This window comes from Nicotiana tomentosiformis, chromosome 10, assembly GCF_000390325.3.
Source record: "Nicotiana tomentosiformis chromosome 10, ASM39032v3, whole genome shotgun sequence".
NCBI classification, from domain to species: Eukaryota; Viridiplantae; Streptophyta; class Magnoliopsida; order Solanales; family Solanaceae; genus Nicotiana; species Nicotiana tomentosiformis.
This window is the reverse complement of record NC_090821.1, coordinates 5,809,933-5,829,122: the sequence shown is the minus strand read 5'-3', so window position 1 is coordinate 5,829,122 and position 19,190 is coordinate 5,809,933. Positions and strand designations below refer to the sequence as shown.

General features: G+C 40.5%; 1 protein-coding gene across 1 annotated transcript; it reads right to left on the bottom strand.

Annotated features, from left to right (window-relative positions):
* Positions 1 to 9,859: 9,859 nt before the first annotated feature.
* Positions 9,860 to 10,267, bottom strand: LOC104110841 (protein RADIALIS-like 2). The gene has a single exon (XM_009620399.4). It carries the CDS (start codon positions 10,114 to 10,116, stop codon positions 9,871 to 9,873), a length of 246 nt encoding a protein of 81 aa, XP_009618694.1. The 5' UTR covers positions 10,117 to 10,267; the 3' UTR covers positions 9,860 to 9,870.
* Positions 10,268 to 19,190: the final 8,923 nt, after the last annotated feature.

Below are 19,190 nucleotides of genomic sequence, written 5' to 3'. Positions count from 1 at the left end.
TTGTGAAGATTGTGTTTCATTCATGCCTTATGAAAGTTTTCATAAGTTCGAGGCCTTAGGCAATTCGATCGAAGTCGGACCTTGTAGTCTTTATAACCGAGTGAGCGTTTGCTCGAACTTGAATTAAAAATAGCCCTTAGGCTTAATAGTCAAGTGTGTTTGCTCGAACTCGGGGTTATGTAGCCCGTAGGCTTTAATAATCGAGTGAGCGTTTGCTCGGACTTGAAATAAGGTTAGCCCTTAGTCTTAGTAGTCTAGTGAGCGATTGCTCGAACTCGAAGTGTTATAGCCCGTAGGCTTTATGGTCGAGTTAGTGATTGCTCGAACTCGAAGTGGTGTAGCCAGTAGGCTTTATAGTCGAGTGAGTGATTGCTCGAACTCGAAATAAGATTAGCCCGCAGGCTTAGTAGTCGAGTGAGTGCTTGCTCGAACTCGAAGTAATATAGCCCGTACGACTTATGGTCGAGTGAGTGATTGCTCAAACCCGAGATAATATAGCCCGTAGGCCTTATGGTCGAGAGAGTGATTGCTCGAACTCGAGATAATATAGCCCGTAGTCTTTATGGTCGAGTGAGTGATTGCTCGAACTCAAAATAAGATTTGCCCATAGGCTTAGTAGTCTAGGGAGTGCTTGGTCGAACTCAAAGTAATGTATCCAATAGGCTTTATGGTCGACTGAGTGATTGCTCGAACTTGAAATAATATTTGCCTGTAGGCTTAGTGGTCGAGTGAGTGCTTGATCGAACTTGAAGTAATGTACCCCGTAGGCCTTATGGTCGAGTGAGAGATTTCTCGAACTCGAGATAATATAGCCTGTAGGCTTAGTAGTCGAGTGAGTGATTGCTCGAACTCAAAATAAGATTTTTCCGTAGGCTTAGTGGTCGAGTGGGTGATTGCTCGAACTCGAAATGATATAGTCCGTAGGCTTTATGGTCGAGTGAGTGATTGCTCGAACTCAAGATAATGTAATCGGTAGGCTTTATGGTCGAGTGAGTGACTACTCGAACTCGAAATAAGATTTGCCCGTAGGCTTAGTAGTCGAGTGAGTGCTTGATCGAACTCGAAGTAATGTAGTCCGTAGGCTTTATGGTCGGGTGAGTGATTGCTCGAACTCAAAATAAGATTATCCCTTAGGCTTAGTAGTCGAGTGAGTATTTTCTCGAACTCGAAGTAATGTAGTCCGTAGGCTTTATGGTCGAGTGAGTGATTGCTCGAACTCGAAATAAGATTTGCCCGTAGGCTTAGTAGTCGAGTGAGTGATTGCTCAAACTCGAAATAAGATTAGCCCTTAGGCTTATGTGGGGCTCTATCTCGTTGAGTTTTCGGTTGGCAGTCCCCGATTTATGGGGTAATGGTCTACCCTTAAGCCTGTTTGCATAATAGATTACAAAATAGAGGACGGATTCTGAGATATAAGATATCGGTAAAGGAGAAATTTATCTTTATGTCATTATACATGTGTTCATGTTTTGTATGAGGGATCGAGCAAACTACATGAGCATGGTTCGTTTTGACCATTTGGCTCTTAGAAGCTTTCCTATCGAAACCCTGTTGTCATGAAGTAACCTCCTTGATGATCGAACTTAATATATTCGATGGTAATGCCCCCCAATATTTGAGGTTGATAGTAAAGAGGACTTGGATACTGTTGAATTGTTCTAATTTAGCACGATCAATGATTGCCTCATTAAAAACCTTGCCAAAAAACCCATTTGGGACAAAACCGGTCTAAGGAAAAAAGAGTGCAATGCGTGCTTTCAGGCCTAAGGCTTCGAGTTGAATAATCTGTCCTTGTTTCTGATCAAACCCCTGCAAGGGTTAATTTCAAAATATAAATGAACATAGGAGGGTCGTACCTTAACAGTAGTATCATTTTAGGTGCGACACATTCCAATTGTTTGGTAGTTGTTTGCTGTTTATTACACCGAGCTTGTAGGATCCTCATCCGACGATTTCGAGAACCTGATATGGTCCTTCCCAATTCGGACCCAGTTTTCCTTCATTTGAATTTCGGGTGTTAAGGGTGACTTTCCTTAGCACTAAGTCCCCGATTTTAAAATATCGAAGATTGGTTCTTCGATTATAATACCTTTCGATTCACTGTTTTTGGGCGGCTAATCAGACGAGAGCTGCTTCTTGTTTTTTGTCCAATAATTCTAGGCTCGTGTTCATCATCTTGTTATTCGACTCATTTGTTGCATATCGAAACATAATGCTAGGTTCTCCGACCTTAACCGGGATAAGAGCTTCGGCGCCATGAACCAACGAGAATGGTGTCGCCCCGGTACTCGATTTCGATGTTGTGCGGTATGCCCATAGGACTTCGGGTAGTATTTCTTTCCATTTTTCTTTATCGTCGGTTAATATTTTCTTAAGATTTTGGATGATAGTTGTGTTGGTCGATTCGGCCTGTCCGTTTCCGCTGGGATGGTAAGGTGTTGATAGGATCCTTTTGATTTTGTGGTCTTCGAGAAATTTGGTTACTTTGCTTCCGATGAATTGCTTTCTATTGTCACTTACAATCTCGGATGGCATCCCGAACCGAACCGACATATGATGTGGTCCCAAATGAAGTCCATTACCTCCTTTTCTCTGACTTTCTCAAAAGCCTATGCTTCAACCCATTTAGAGGAATAATTAGTCATAAACAAAATAAATTGAGCCTTACCTGGGGCCAATAAGAGGGGGCCGGCGATGTCCATTTCCCATTTCATGAAAGGCCAAGGAGCTAGGACCGAGTGGAAAAGTTCCTCAGGTTGATGAATCATGGGCGCATGTCTTTGACATTTGTCGCCTTTTCGAATGAACTCCTTTGCGTCTTTGTCCATATCGATCCAATAATATCATGCTCTAATTATTTTTTGGACTAATGAATTGGCACCAGAATGATTCCAATAAGTGCCCTCGTGAATCTCATGTAGGATGTAGTCGGTATCTCACGTTCCCAAACATATTGCCAGTGGACCATCGAACGTCCTTTTAAACAGCGCTCCATCATTGGATAAGGTGAACCGTGCAGCTTTTGTGCGTAGAGTTCTCGATTCCTTTGGATCCGATGGAAGTTTCCCGTTCTTGAAGTATTCTATATATTTGTTTCTCCAATTTTAGGTTAGACTTGTGGAGTTTATCTCGGCATGACCTTCCTCGATTATCGATTTCATGAGTTGTACGACAGTCCCCGAGTTGAGTTCGTCAACCTCGACTGACGACCCAAAGTTTGCAAGAGCGTCGGCTTCACTGTTCTGCTCTCGAAGTACATGTTGCAAAGTCTATTCTTTAAATCGATGTAGAGTCATTTGCAATTTATCCAAGTACCTCTTCATTCGGTCTTCCCGGACTTCAAAAGTCCCGTTGACTTGATTTACCACGAGGAGGGAATCACATTTAGCCTCCACGACCTCGATTCCCAAACTTCTAGCTAATTCGAGACCTACAATCACGGCCTCATACTCGGCCTCATTGTTAGTCAATTTTGTAGTTTTAATAGACTGTATAACTACATTACATGTGGGCGATTTTAGTACGATGCCCAGTCTGGACCCCTTTGTGTTCGAGGCGCCGTCCGTAAAGAGGGTCCAGACTCCCGAAGAGGTACCCAATTTTATCAATAATTCTTTTTTGATCTCAGGTACGAAGGCTGGCGTAAAGTTAGCCACGAAGTCCGCTAAGATTTGAGATTCGATAGCGGTTCGAGGTCAATACTCGATGTCGTACCCGCCGATCTCTATGGCCCATTTGGCTAATTGACCTGAAAGCTCAGGTTTGTGTAAAATATTTCGTAGAGGATAAGTTGTTACAACATGTATCTGATGGCACTGGAAATATGGTTTTAATTTCCTAGAGGCACTTATTAAAGCAAGAACTAATTTTTCTAAGTGTGGATATCTAGTTTCGGCCTCGCCTAGAGTTCGACTGACATAATAAATAGGAAATTGCGTACCTCGTTCTTCTCGAATTAGGACTCTACTTACCGCTACCTCCGAGACATCTAGATATAGGTAAAGTTGTTCGTCTACCTTCGGGGTATGAAGAAACGGAGGGCTCGATAGATACCGTTTTAGCTCTTCCAAGGCCTGCTGACATTGCGGAATCCATGAGAAATTGCTTTTCTTTTTAAGCAAAGAGAAAAATTGGTGGCTCCTATCCGAGGATCTCGAAATGAATCATCCCAGGGCAGCTATCCACCCCGTTAGCCTTTGCACGGCCTTTACATTATCTACCACTGTGATGTCCTCGATTGCTCTGATTTTATCGGGGTTAATCTCGATTCCTCGATTGGACACCATGAAACTGAGAAACTTGCCCGTGCCAACCCCGAAAGCATATTTTTCAGGATTGAGCTTCATGTTGTACTCCCTTAGCATGTCGAAAGTTTTCTGCAAATGCTTTAAATGGTCCTCTACTCACAGGGATTTAACTAACATGTCATCAATATAAACCTCCATTGATTTTCCTATTTGCTTTTCGAACATTCTGTTTACTAGGCGTTGGTAAGTTGCACCAGCATTTTTTAGGCCTAATGGAATTACATTATAATAGTAGGTCCCGTACTTAGTGATAAATGAAGTATTTTCCTGATCCTCCGGGTTCATTTGTATTTGGTTGTACCCGGAATAGGCATCGAGAAAATTGAGAGTCTCGTGGCCGGCCGTGGCATCGATCATACGATCGATATTAGGCAAAGAAAAAGAGTCCTCAGGGCATACTTTATTCAGGTCTTTATAATCTATACACATTCTAAGTTTGTTCCCCTTTTTAGAGACTACCACCACATTTGCTAGCCATTCAGGGCACTTTACTTCCCGAATGGACCCTATTTTAAGAAGTTTGGTTACCTCATCTTTGATGAAGGCGTGTTTGATCTCAGACTGGGGCCTCCTTTTTTGTTTTACCGGGTGAAATTTTGGGTCCAAGCTTAGCTTATGAGTGGTGATTCCCGGTGGGATCCCTGTCATGTCAAGATAGGACTAAGTGAAATAGTTTATGTTAGCTATAAGAAATTGAATAAGCTTTCTCCTGAGCTCGGGATCTAACCCTGTGCCCAGGTATACCTTTCGTTCGGGCAAATATTCAATTAGTATGACTTGCTCTAGTTCTTCGATTGTTGATTGGGTGCGTCGGAATCATCGGGAACCACGAAAGATCGAGGGATCCTATGTTCATCATCTTCGTCAGTCTTCTGATTCTCTAATTGGGTCGAAGCTGACGTTTGTAATTGCTATTTGGTATCCCGTTCCTCCTTAGAATCCGATCCTTTTGCTGATGATAATGACGACATAGGAATTACTTCATCGACGACAAATATTTCTTTTGCGGCCGGTTGCTCCCCGTATACCATTTTGATTCCCTCCAATGTTGGGAACTACAAAACCTGGTGGAGGGTTGAGGGTACAACCCTCATATTGTGGATCCACGGTCTTCCGAACATGGCGTTGTATCTCATATCGCCTTGGATCACGTGGAACTTCATTTCTTGGATGGTTCCGGCCACGTTAACTGGCAATATTATTTCGCCCTTAGTAGTTTCACATGCCATATTGAATCCGTTTAGTACCAAGGTTGCGGGCACGATCCGGTCCTGTAGACCGAGTTGCTCTACGACCATCGATCGAATGATGTTGGCCGAACTACTTGGATCAATTAACACACGTTTAACTTAAGTTTTATTCATAAGTACATATATTACCAATGCATCGTTATGTGGTTGCATGATTCCTTCCGCGTCTTCACTATTAAAGGACAATGTTCCTTCAGGGGTGTAATCCTGAGTCCGGGGTCACTTTTCTCTTACAATCGACATCTTAGTGCGTTTAAGCACCGGCCCATGGGGGGTATCGATCCCACCAATGATCATGTAGATGATGTGTTGTGGCTCTTCTTGTTCGTTTTGTCTATTGAAATTCCTATTTTTGAAATGGTTTTTGGCCCTGTCACTTAAACATTCTCGAAGGTACTCTTTGTTGAATAACCGAGCTACCTCCCCTCTTAATTGCCTGCAATCTTCCGTTCTATGACCATGAGTGCCATGGTATTCCTCTGGGCAGGATCGGTCTCCATAGGTCGAGGCCATTTAGTATCTTTGATGCGTTCGATAGCCGATACGATAACGGATGCATCGATGCTGAAGTTATACTCCGATAGCCGAGGTGCTTCCTTAGGTCCGATATGCCTGTCGAACCCATTCCTGTTCATCAGCCCCCGAGACCCTTGGCCTCGATCATTTCTCTTTTCGCCTCGTATGGGGTTGCATGAAGGTTCGCTACCCCTACGATCTCCATTATATGGCCAGTATCGATTCTTGTTTGACCTTGGTTCTCAGTCGATATCCCTTTTAATATCGGACCCAGAACCCAACTGGTCGTCTTCGACTCTTATTTTGGATTGATACCGACTGTGCACATCGGCCCAAATAGTAGCTGGGTACTCGATCAAGTTATGCTTCAGCCATCGTAAAGCCATCGAGCTTCGTTCGTTTAGACCTTGAGTGAAAGCTTGAACAACCCAATCGTTTGTGACTGGTGGTAGATCCATTCATTCTATTTGGAAACGAGATACGAATTCTCTTAGTATCTCGTTATCCTTTTGCCTTACCTTGAATAGGCCCGACTTCCTAGTCTCAACCTTTATGGCCCCAGCATGTGCTTTTACGAAAGAATCTACAAGCATAGCAAAAGAATCAATAGAGTTAGACGGTAAATTATGATACCATATCATGGCTCCCTTTGATAGGGTTTCACCGAATTTCTTCAATAATACAGATTCGATCTCATCGTCCTCTAGATCGTTCCCTTTTATGGCACATGTGTAAGAGGTGACATGTTCGTTGGGGTGGGTCGTTCCGTTTTATTTAGGAATCTCGGGCATACAAGGGATCGGTTTAGGAGCCGCGCTCGGGGGGAAAGGTTTTTGTATGAATTTTTTGGAATCTAAGCCCTTCAATATCGGTGGTGCCCCCGGGATTTGATCAACCCTGGAGTTATATGTTTCTACTTTTTTGTCGTTTGCCTCGATCCTCCTCTCTCCTGACTCTATTCGTTTTTTCAGTTCTTCGAGCATCTTAACAATTTCGGGATTAGTCCCTGATTCTTGCTCATTTGACCTTACTATAGATGGCCCCGTTTTGTGGGTGACTTCTTGGGGTGGACTGAGCTCGAGTCTGGTTGGTGCCTGGGTTTGGCTCTGCAACTGGGCTATTGCTATTTGTTGAGCTTTCAATATCTCGAAGATCATACGCAAACTGATTCTGTTTTCCTCAGCGTTTTGGGTATTTCGAGATGCGGATCGAGTTCCGCCATGAATGCTATTTTCAGGGTCGGAACGTTGGTTTGCCTCGATAGCTGCATGTGAGTGGACGTCTATTGGCTCTTCGACCCGAGCTCCAACGGGATCGACGAGTAGCCTTCCACCCAGGGTTTAAGTTGTTGTTCTCATCTTGAAGGCCAGCTTCGTTGTCGATAGGTAGGGCCATTAATTGAGAATTCGTCGTTTTCAACTTAAAATTAAAGATACTTCCAGGAGCAAGTATAAAATGGTGTGTTTTGTGGAGATTCGTACCAAACAACCACTGTTATCCTTATCCCCACGGTGGGCGCCAAACTGTTTACCCGAAAAACGAAGAGAGTTGAATTTATACGCGGTTCTAAGGATACATGGTACAACGTAGTACAAATCAGAAAGAAAGTAGAAGTATACTGGGTATTGACTGTATGAAGAATGAAATACCAACCAAATTGAAATAGAAAGCTATTTTATGAACAAGCAAGATGAATTAATGCATAAAGCTCACAAGAGGATAATCTAAAAATTAGTATATTTTTCTCTGTGAATATTAATAATATGAGAGTGTATCAATGCCTTAATGTCCCCCTCTCTGAAATAGTAACTATTTCTCTTATAGTAGAGAGATCCTACTTTAGATATAATTAAAAATACATAATGGGGATTCCATGATAGATTAACTTTTCCCTAATTCCGCCGAGATTCTCTCCTGTAGTGCGACTGTAACGACCCTTGTCTCTTGGCTCGATCTTGATCAGACTTGGTATTGATCGATTTCCAGGTTTAGAGCTCGATATTGGCTCGGGGCCCGGTATTGACTTTGGCTCGGTATTGGTTGGTCTCTAGCTCTTAAGCTCAATAACACCGCCTCACATCATAGTTCAATTTGGAATCGAGCTCAGTATTGACTTCGAGCTCGGTACTTAATTGGTCCCCGAAACCTAAGCCTGGTAACCTGGCTTCAGATCTCATTTCGATATTACGAAGACGACCTTCGGTCCATTACGTTCTTATCTTGACTAATCATTCGAAGGTCGAAAGCCGGTTTTGACCGTATACACTCATAAATAATTAAATGTTGAAAATCTTATTTACCCTTTCTGAGATTATTTGTGACTTGATTTAGACCACAAATTTTAAAAAATATATTCTCTTTATAATCCATTCCAAATCAAACTGCACCACATAAATTCGGACCGAGGAAGTAGTTAATGGAGAATCTGATCAAAATGTATTTTTTTTTTCTTTTCCCTTTAAAGTATTTGCATGTTATTGAATAAAGTAATACTCTAACAATGACGTCATAACTCATAAAATGCACGTTTCATTTAGAGGAACAATATGAATATTACAGGACGAGTACTAGAGAGCTGAAGGAATTCAAAAGATTCCTTCAGTGGGAATTATATAGACTCAAAATAGCAGTGATTTAAAACGTGGACGAAAAAAATTAAATATACAACTTGAGTTAATTAATATATATATAAAGAAAGCAAGGTCCAAGGCAAAGTGTTTTTGCACTTTTTTGCTGCTTATTGACGTCCATTGCTTCAGTGAAGTGTTAAATTTTGCATTCTGCATGTATGCACATACAAAGAAAAATAATTAGAATAAATTAGCTATGAAACTTGGACTAAAGACATTCTTAGAATAAAATGCTAGCAAAACACAAATATCCATAGGAAGTATAAGTATTGAGATAAAAAAAAAAGTTCTTTATACGTAATAATATTCCGACCAACTTGCACGTATATTCAATTGGGTATTTGTACCTTCCATCAATACAAATGTTAAGTAACTTTGCCACCAAGAATTGTTGGTATCAATAGAAGCTGTTGGTATCAATAGAAGCAGATCTAGAATATTAATGAATTTGATGGATTCAATATTTAAGTTTTCACTACTGAATTCATTGCATTTTTGTCATTATGGATTCAAAACTTGGTATTTCTTCAAATTTTAATTTATTACTTTTGCACATATATATTTATACTTCGTAAAAAATACTAAGTTCAGCTAAATCGGCGGGGAGTAAAATACATCTGCCCGTGTCACTATTAGGATGCTCGTGTTAAGCATATGTCATAGCGATGTCCCCTATAGTAAGGCGACCCCTCAACCTAACCCCAATACCCACACCACCATTGCTTTAATTTTGTAGACAAAAATGTGATTTAATTAGTTCATGACATCACTTTAGCACTAGTACTATGTTTTAATGTTAGTGATACTTGCATGGTTTGAAGTAATGTCCAACACCACATACACTTTTGTGTTTTGAGGTGCAAACATACACCACGACACTTGATCATAAGCAATTAATTTTGAAAGCTCAATTTCATATCAGTTGGATGTGCGAATAAAGTTAGCATATTAGCAACTGAAAAGATTAGAAAGTTATATATAAGGTGTGAGATTCTCTTAATGATTTAAGGTCTTTTTGAGAAAAGCTGTGCGAGTTGAGCCTATCACCGATTCTACTAGCATACGAGTCTAAATTTTTTTTACTATGTTATCAGTCAGTGCGTATAACTTAAATCCGTTCTATTATGGCATGATCAAGAGAATTGGAGTCACCTACCTTTGATGAAGTTATTCTCGAGTAGTAGTCTTGTATTTGGGGAAGGGCACTCTACCACTCTCAATGTACAAAACATCGTGCACAAGGATTTCATAGTGTCGTTTCACCTCTTCAGCTGTTTTTCCTCCAACTGCTTTGGCAACATTGGACCAACGATCACAAGTGTCTTTGTCATACACTGCCAATGCCTTCTCAAAGGCCTTGTTCTGTTTTGCTGTCCAGGAGCCAGACCCATGTTGAGACGACATTGAGCTCATATTCGATCTCTATTTGCTAATTACAAGATATATGTATATATCGGAAAAAGGAAGGCAATTTGTTGAAAGGAAGAGCTAACAAGAAGAAGAGAGCAAGCAGAGGAGAGTAATTAAGCTTTGAGCTGTTTTGTGAAAAAAGAACTGGCAAAGGGCTGCTTATAAAGGGAGTCAAAACTAGGGTACCTTAGGGTCTGGTGTAGCGGTTAATCAAGTGAGTGTAAACTATGAAAAATCAGAAACTAAATTCCAGTAAAAACATAAATACGCTAGATGATTTTTTTTCTGTATGCTCAAACTTTGACGGAGTTACACTATATATATACTTGCCGTCATTGAAATAGATGCAAATACCTCAAAGCATAATCAAAGTGCGTATAAGTTGACAGAACACTATTATTACACACACAAGAAGAAAAAAAAAAGGAGTGAGAGGGGCCCCAAAAAGTTATTGCAATTATTCTGATGATTTGTTTTCTTAGGAACCACAAAAGGAGCAAAGGAAAGAACATTCACATAACCACGAGCATGAAGAATCAGTATCCTCCTAACTAAGATTTTCAGTTACACCTCCACTTCAAAAGATCTCTCTATTAAATTTGAGTAATAGTACGATTAATTGCTCATATAGTGGATTTTTACTTAGTAATGTACTAGCAGCCACATACACAAGGGTGGAGCTTGAGGCGGAGCTAGAATTTGATGGTTATGACTTATGAGTTTGAAATTCTAATCCGTTTAAATTACTAGGTTCAAAATTAATAATTTTTATATATTCAATAAATTTCTTCAAATGAATATAAAGTTTGGATTAAAGCTATTGAGTTCAGCCGAACTCGTAACCTGTGTCCTGGCTCCGCCCCCGGATAGAGCTAGTGTGATGCTTGCGGTTCGGAAGAACGCAGTTGTTTTGCCTTAATCCTATATTTATGTTTAAAAAATCCATCTAATATATATGAGTAATTTATCCAGAATCTAGTAAGCCGTTTATTCTAAAATTTTAAACTTCTAAACTTCTAAACTCAAAATTTTAGTTACAAGTGCACATAAACTACAATGTACTCTAAAGCATAACCTTTACAAGTAGTACTTAAGCTTTATTAGTCCTTTTTAGCCTATTGGGACTTATTCACATGGTTGGTTTATGGGGGATTGCGTAATAACTCTATAATAGTAATTAGACTAATTTGGTTGGTTAGTCCCTTGAGGAATAAGCAGACCACTTGTCCAAAAATATCTGTACCAAAAACTCATCTCTCTATATATATAGAATCATTATCATCTTTTTTTTTAATATATATTCCAGAATATTGACTGGCAAAATGAGATGGGACCCGAATTCACAAGCTGTACGTACAGCAGGAGCTTTCACGAGAGTGCCACAATACTAGTTACAGGTTACTTCAGTCTGAGAAGCAGACTGCCTAGAGATATCGGAGATGGCGAATCCGGAATTTTCATTAAGGAGGTTAAATTATAAAAAATAAATTCACGACAAAAATATCAATTGATATTCCTTGAATACATGTGGCTCCGTCATCGAATATCACTAGCCTTCATGAATAATATGCTCTATCCTACTATTGAGGGGAGGGTACGAAAATAGTTAAATTTCTTCCGTCCTTAATTAAATGTCTAAAGTTCAAACTTTGAGAATGAAAATTTGTTTGGTATGAATTATTTTACCTTCTTAGCGAACCTATTCAATTGTGAATCTAGATTAGTTGGGAATGGGGCACCTTTCCATCTTATGCATTTGCTGGTACTGCACCTGAGCTAGTGTGAATGGATCCCTCAATCCCTCTTACAAAGCTGAAATTCCTACTTTTTCTTACTTTCAAACGATTGTAAAATTCATTAAATTTTTCTTTTTACTATAAATAAAGTCGAGCCCGCCATTCAACACGCAACAGTGATGATCTTTGAGTACATATTTTTTTATGTGTACTTAAATTGAAAATAACATTTCAAGATTGTAAAGCTGCCCAAGTCCTGGCCGTCCGTACAATGATTGTATAATGTTATCCTGAACCTTGTGTTTTTTAGTAATATAACAGTACAAGAAAATCCAAGCGTCGTGATCTCTCCTGATTGGCTTTTGGTTAGCAGTCCTATAATATGAACATGAACCCAATAAAAGAAAAGAAAAAGGAAGGGGTGGGGGTGGGGGAAGGAAGCCTAAAGCCTTTTGATTATACTTGTAACCTATATATTGATACAAGACATGTTCTCCAGATATTTCCTTTGCTTTGTTACTACAATATTTTGCATATATAAAATTAAGGATATTGTAATTAAATATGAAATTTCATGGCTACGTTCTTAAGTTTCAATTACTTTTTTCATAGAATAGCAAAGGAATGACATAACTAAAGGTAGAATTAATTAAGCTAGAAACTTTACATGTTAAGTAGCTAGGGGCACTCGAATGAGAAAAAAAGAGTAGCTAGAGGATAATACATATTGTTGGGGAAGTTCTATAATGCGGCTATTAAGGTAAAACTTGTGCCATGTGTGTGTATGCCTATTATTGAAAATGATAAAAATAGTCCCTTATGTTTGAGAATAGCTTCAAAATAGTCCCTGAAATATGCACTAAGCAGTCTTTGTCTTTTAAATTTGTCACCATCAAATATTTAAATGACCAAAACTGCTCAGTGCATACTCAAAAACTGTAACGTTTTTTGTTGGCAAGGAGAAGCAAACTGTAGTTATCTTAACTCTGCAGGCACAAGATGTGATTTATTTGCCCTTGAATGTGATTTATCCCATTCAAGGTCTCAGCGATTGCTACATTTTGTTAGGTCGAATTAATCCATTAAATGTTTCATAGAATTCAAAGCAAAGAAATACTGCAACATAAAAAATGCCGAACAATTTTATCAATGGTCAATTGGATTTACATGTCGAACAAAATGGTATGTGTTTACCCTAAAAACGAATAAGAATTGAATTTATATGTGGTTTTAAGGACACGTGATTTTACTTGGCACAAACTGAAAAAATATGCAAATTGATATTGAAATTGACTGTAAAGAAAAGTAAAAGCAAACCAAATGAGATGTTCAGCTTTGGCCCTCGAGCTAAGTTACCCTCGAACCAAATGAAATAACAAATGAGATATGAGTAGAGTAACAGAGTATTAAGAACATAAAAAAAAGAATAGTATATTGCTTTGTATTGCGTGAATATCCTACTTTTTACAAATTATTAGACCTCTTTTATATAGTAGGGGAGTCCTACTTATGGCACAATTCTAAATACAGTAAGAAATTTTATGATTGGCTAATTAATCTCTCCTTGATTTGTGCTGTAATTTCCGCAGAGATTCTCCCCCTAATTGCGGCTATAACGATTTTTTTGTTTCTTGACTTGATCTTGATCCTGACCGATCTCGATCTTGATTGGTCTTTGGGTCTTCGAGCTGGATCTTGATCGGTCTCTGGGTCTCGAGCTCGACAACATATACTTCGCACCATGGCTCGATATTACAATGATGAACCTCTGACCATCATGTTCTAATCTCGATTAATCATACGAAGGGAAAAACTCGGTTTTGACCGTATACAGACAGTCCCCTCGTTTCTCGGAAAGAAGATGACGAGAAACGATATGAATTTTCGGACTCCGACTTGGTGGATGATGATGTCAGTGACGAGCCCAAAGGCTGGGCTTCCCTGAGGAAGACTTCAAGAGCTCGAGCGAATCTGAGGACGGAGAAAATCTCGAGGACGCAGCCTCTGATGAAAACCAAGCCACTTAGGATATTAGGTTTATTTGTTTTTCTTTTATATCTTTTCTGGGGCCGATTCGGCCTTTTGTAAAAAACTTTTGAATATATATATATATATATATATATATATATATATATATATATATATATATATATAAGGCTTTTCTTGCTCTTTTGATTCTTATATTTTTCCTTTGCTTTTCTGTAATTTACGAAGGTCGAAAATGCCTTAGTATAAAATTTTGTCCGAGGTTTAGATAATTTGATTGGAATTGAACTAGTATAGCCATTAGGTTTTTCGATCGACTGAGTGCTTGCTCGAACTCAAAATAATGTAGCCTTTAGGCTTTTGTAAGAAAGGTTGTTTATGGCTTTCTCCCCTTTTTGGCTTGAAAAAGTTTTTTATCATTTGTATTTTCAAAAACTCATAATGCCTTAGCTCGAAATAAGGAATCGTTCAAGAGGTCGAATAATTTTGTACTCATTAGATTTTTCGAGGCTTGATATTATCAAAGCCTTTTATGATTTTGCCAGGGGTAGCCTTTTTAACCGATTTATGAAAGAATTTGAAGGCCTGTTTTGTTACGGAATTCAGACGTCTCCGACCCGTGTTAATCCGGCCGTAACCTTTTTAGTTCGGGATTTTCCCCTTGGGCTTATTTTTCTGTTTTACTTCGAGCTTGCCCGTAGTGTTAGTCCCCGAGTGGGTTGGCCGTGGCCTATAAAAATCGAGGGTTGCCTAAAATATCTTATGATCTCGGAATTTTAATAATTCGATCTCGTTTATTTTTCGAACAGCAGTCCCCGAGCATGGGGGTAATCATCCGAACTCTGGTCATGGGCGGCCTTTAAGCTTGTTTACGTAATAAATCGAGAGTATGAAATTGTAAAGTAGAATTATTTTTCTAAGGCACGAGACATTGGTAAAGAAAAAAATACTTCTCTTTATAAATGATTATACATACGTACATGTTTTGTGCCAGGTCTCGAGCAAACTATGCGAGCATGGTTCGTTCGACCGTTATAAATTTTTCCTATCGAGACCCTGCTGCAATGAAGTAACTTCCTCGCATCAAAGTTGATATTCGAGATGCCCCCCAATATTCGAGGTTGACTGTAAAGAAGCCTCAGATACTGTTGAATTGTTCTAAGTTATCACGATCAATGGTTACCTCATTAAAAACCTCGCCGGAAAACCCATTTGGGATAAAATCGATCTAAGAAAAAAAGAGTGCAACGCGTGCTTTCAGACCTAAAGGCTTCGTGTCGAAGAATCCATCGTTGTTTCTGGTCGAACACCTGCAAGGGTTAGTTTAAAATATAAATGAAAATGGGAGGGGCTGTACCTTAGAAGTAGTATCGTTTTAGGTGCGATACGTTCCAATTGATCGGAAATTATTTGTCGTTTATCATGTCGAGCTTGTAGGATCCTTTTTTGATAATTTCGAGAACCTGATACGGTCCTTCCCAGTTCGAACCCAGTTTCCCTTCATTCGGATTCCGGGTGTTGAGGGTGACTTTTCTTAGCACCAAGTCCCCGATGTTAAAATGTCGAAGTTTGGTTCTTCGATTGTAGTACCTTTCGATCCTCTATTTTTGGGCGGCCAATCGGACCAAAGCGGCTTCGCATCTTTCGTCCAACAATTCTAGGCTCGTATTCATGGTCTCGTTATTCGACTCCTCTATTGCATATCGAAACCTGATGCTAGGTTCTCCGACCTCGACTGGGATCATAGCTTCGACGCCATAAACTATCGAGAACGGTGTTGCTCTGGTACTGGATTTCGATGTTGTGCGGTATGCCCATAAAATCTCGGGTAGTATTTCTGTCCATTTTTCTTTGGCGTCGGTCAATCTCTTCTTAAGATTTTTGATGATGGTTTTGTTGGTCGATTCGGCTTGTCCGTTCCCACTGGGATGATAAGGTATTGATAGGATCCTTTTGATCTTATGATCCGCGAGAAATTTAGTTACTTTGCTACAGATGAATTATTTTCCATTATCGCATACAATCTCGGAGGGCATCCCGAATTGACATATGATGTGGTCCCAAATGAAGTCTATGACTTCCTTTTCTCTGACTTTCTCGAAAGTCTGTGCTTCAACCCATTTAGAGAAATAATCAGTCATAAATAAAATAAACTGAACTTTTTCCTGGGGCCGACGGGAGAGGGCCAATGATGTCCATTCCCCATTTCATGAAGGGCTATGGAGACAGGACCGAGTGGAATAGTTCCCTGGGTTGATAAATCATGGGCGCATGCCTTTGGCATTTGTCGCATTTTCGAACGAACTCCCTTGCATCGTTCCCCATATCAGTCCAATAGTACCCTACTCTGATTACTTTGTGGACCGGTGATTCGGTACCCGAATGATTTCCACAAGTGCCCTCGTGAACTTCCCGTAGGATGTAGTCAGTATCTCTCGGTCCCAAACATATTGCCAACGGTCCATCGAACGTCCTTCTAAATAATGTTCCATCTTCGGACAAAGTGAACTGTGCTGCCTTTGTGGCCATAGTTCTCGACTCCTTTGGATCCGATGGAAGCTTCCCATTCTTTAGGTACTCTATGTACTTGTTTCTCCAATCCCAGGTTAAACTTGTGTAGTTTATCTTGGCGTGACCTTCTTCGATTGCCGATATCATGAGTTGTACGACAATCCCTGAGTTGAGTTCGTCGTCCTTGACCGACGAATCTAAGTCTGCAAGAGCGTCGACCTAGCTGTTCTGTTCTCGAGATACATGTTGCAAGGTCCATTCCTTAAATCGATGTAGAGTCACCTATAGTTTATCCAAGTACCTCTGCATTCGGTCTTCTCGGACTTCAAAAGTCCCATTAACTTGGTTTACCATGAGGAGGGAATCACACTTAGCCTCTATGACCTCCGCTCCCAAGCTTCTAGCTAGTTCGAGACCTGTAATCACGTCCTCATACTCAGCCTCATTGTTAGTCAATTTTGTAGTTGTGATAGACTGTCTAACTACATTACATGTGGGTGATTTTAGTACGATGCCTAGTCCGGACCCCTTCGCGTTCAAAGCACCATCCGTAAAGAGGGTCCAGACTCCTGAAGATGTACCCGATTTTATCAGTAGATCTTTTTCAACCTCGGGTATGAGGGCCGGCGTAAAGTCAGCCACGAAGTCTTCTAAAATTTGAAACTTGATGGCGGTTTCGAGGTCAATACTCAATATCGTACCCACTGATTTCTACGACCCATTTGGCCAAACAACCCGGAAGCTCGGGTTTGTGAAAAATATTTCGAAGAGGATAAGTGGTTACAACACATATTGGATGACATTGGAAATACGATTTTAGTTTCCTAGAGGCGCTTATTAAAGCAAACGCTAATTTTTCTAAGTGTGGATATCTAGTTTCGGCCTCACCTAAGGTTCGACTAACATAATAGATAGGAAATTACGTACCTTGTTCTTCTCGGACCAGGACTCCACTTACCGCTATATCCGACACTGCCAAGTACATGTAAAGCTGTTCGTCCACTTTCGGGGTGTGAAGCAGTGGCGGGCTCGATAAATTCCGCTTTAGTTCCTCCAAGGCCTGCTGGCATTCCAGAGTCCATGCAAAATTGCTCTTCTTCTTAAGCAGCGAGAGGAATCAATGGCTCCTATATGAGGATCTCGAAATGAATTGTCCTAGGGCGGCTATCCGCCCCGTCAACCTCTACACGGCCTATACATTATCCACTACCGTGAAACCAAGCAACTTGCCCGAGCAAACTCCGAATGCACATTTTTCAGGGTTGAGCTACATATTGTACTTCCTTACTATATCGAAAGTCTCATGCAAATGCTTTAAATGGTTCTCTGCTTGTAGGAACTTAATTAACATGTCATCAATATAAACTTCCATTGATTTTCCTATTTGTTCTTCGAACATTTGGTTTACTAGGCGTTGATAAGTTTCACCAACATTTTTTTAGTCCGGACGACATTACATTATAACAGTAGGTGCTGTACTTAGTGATAAACGAGGTCTTTTCCCGATCATCCGGGTTCATCTATATCTGGTTGTACCCGGAGTAGACATCGAGAAAACTGAGAGTCCCGTGGCCAGGCGTGGCATCGATCATACGATCGATATTAGGCAAATGAAAAGAATCTTTGGGATATGCTTTATTCAGGTCTTTATAATCTATACACATTATAAGTTTGTTTCCCTTATTAGGGACTACCACTACGTTTGCTAACCATTCGGGGTACTTTACTTCCCGAATGGATCCTATTTTGAGAAGTTTGGTTACCTCGTCCTTGTTGAAGGCATGTTTGACCTCGGACTGGGGCCTTCTTTTTTGCTTCACCGGGCAGAATTTAGGGTCCAGGCTTAGTTTGTGAGTGGTAATTTCTGGTGGAATCCCTGTCATATTGAGGTGGAACCAAGCAAAGAAATATGTGTTAGCTTTAAGGAAATGAATAAGTTTTTTCCTGAGCTCGGGGGTTAGCCCCGTGCCCAGGTATACCTTTCGTTCGAGCTGATGCTTGGCCAGTGTGACTTGTTCCAGCTCTTCGACCGTTGACTTGGTGGCATTAGAGTCATCGGGATTTACGAAGGATCGAGGGATCCAGTAGTTGTCATCCTCGTCGATCCCTTGCTCCTGCAATTGGGCCGAGGCCGGTATCTGTGGTTGCTATTTGGCCTCCTACTTTCCCTTCGATCCCTTCGTTGGTGAGAGTGGCGATACCGGTATCACTTCATCAACTAAAAACATTTCCTTGGCGGCGGGTTGCTCCCCGTATACTGTTTTTTGACTCCCTCCGATGTCGGAAACTTCAGAACTTGGTAAAGGGTCGAGGGTACTGCCCTCATGTTATGGATCCAAGGCCTTCCGAGCAGGGCGTTGTACCTCATGTCACCATCGATCACATGAAACTTTCAACATCGATCACATCGATCACTTGGATGGTCCCGGGCACGTTCACTGGCAAATTAATTTCACTATTGGTGGTTTTGCTTGCCATGTTGAAGCCGTTAAGTACTCGGGCTGCGGACACAATTTGATCTTGTAGGCCGAGCTGTTCTATGACCCTCGATCGAATAATGTTGGCCGAGCTACCTGGATCAATCAAAACACGTTTAACTTGAATTTTATTCACAAGGACAGATATTACCAGTGCGTCGTTGTAGGGTTGTAAGATCCCCTCTGCATCCTCGTCATTGAAAGACAAGGTCCCTTCCGGTACGTAGTCTCGAGTCCGCTTTTCCCTCGTGATAGACACCTTGGTGCGTTTGAATACGGCCCCCTGAGGAATATCGACCTCTCCAACAATCATGTGGATCACGTGCTGCGGTTCTTCTTGCTCATTTTGTCTATTTGAATCTCTGTT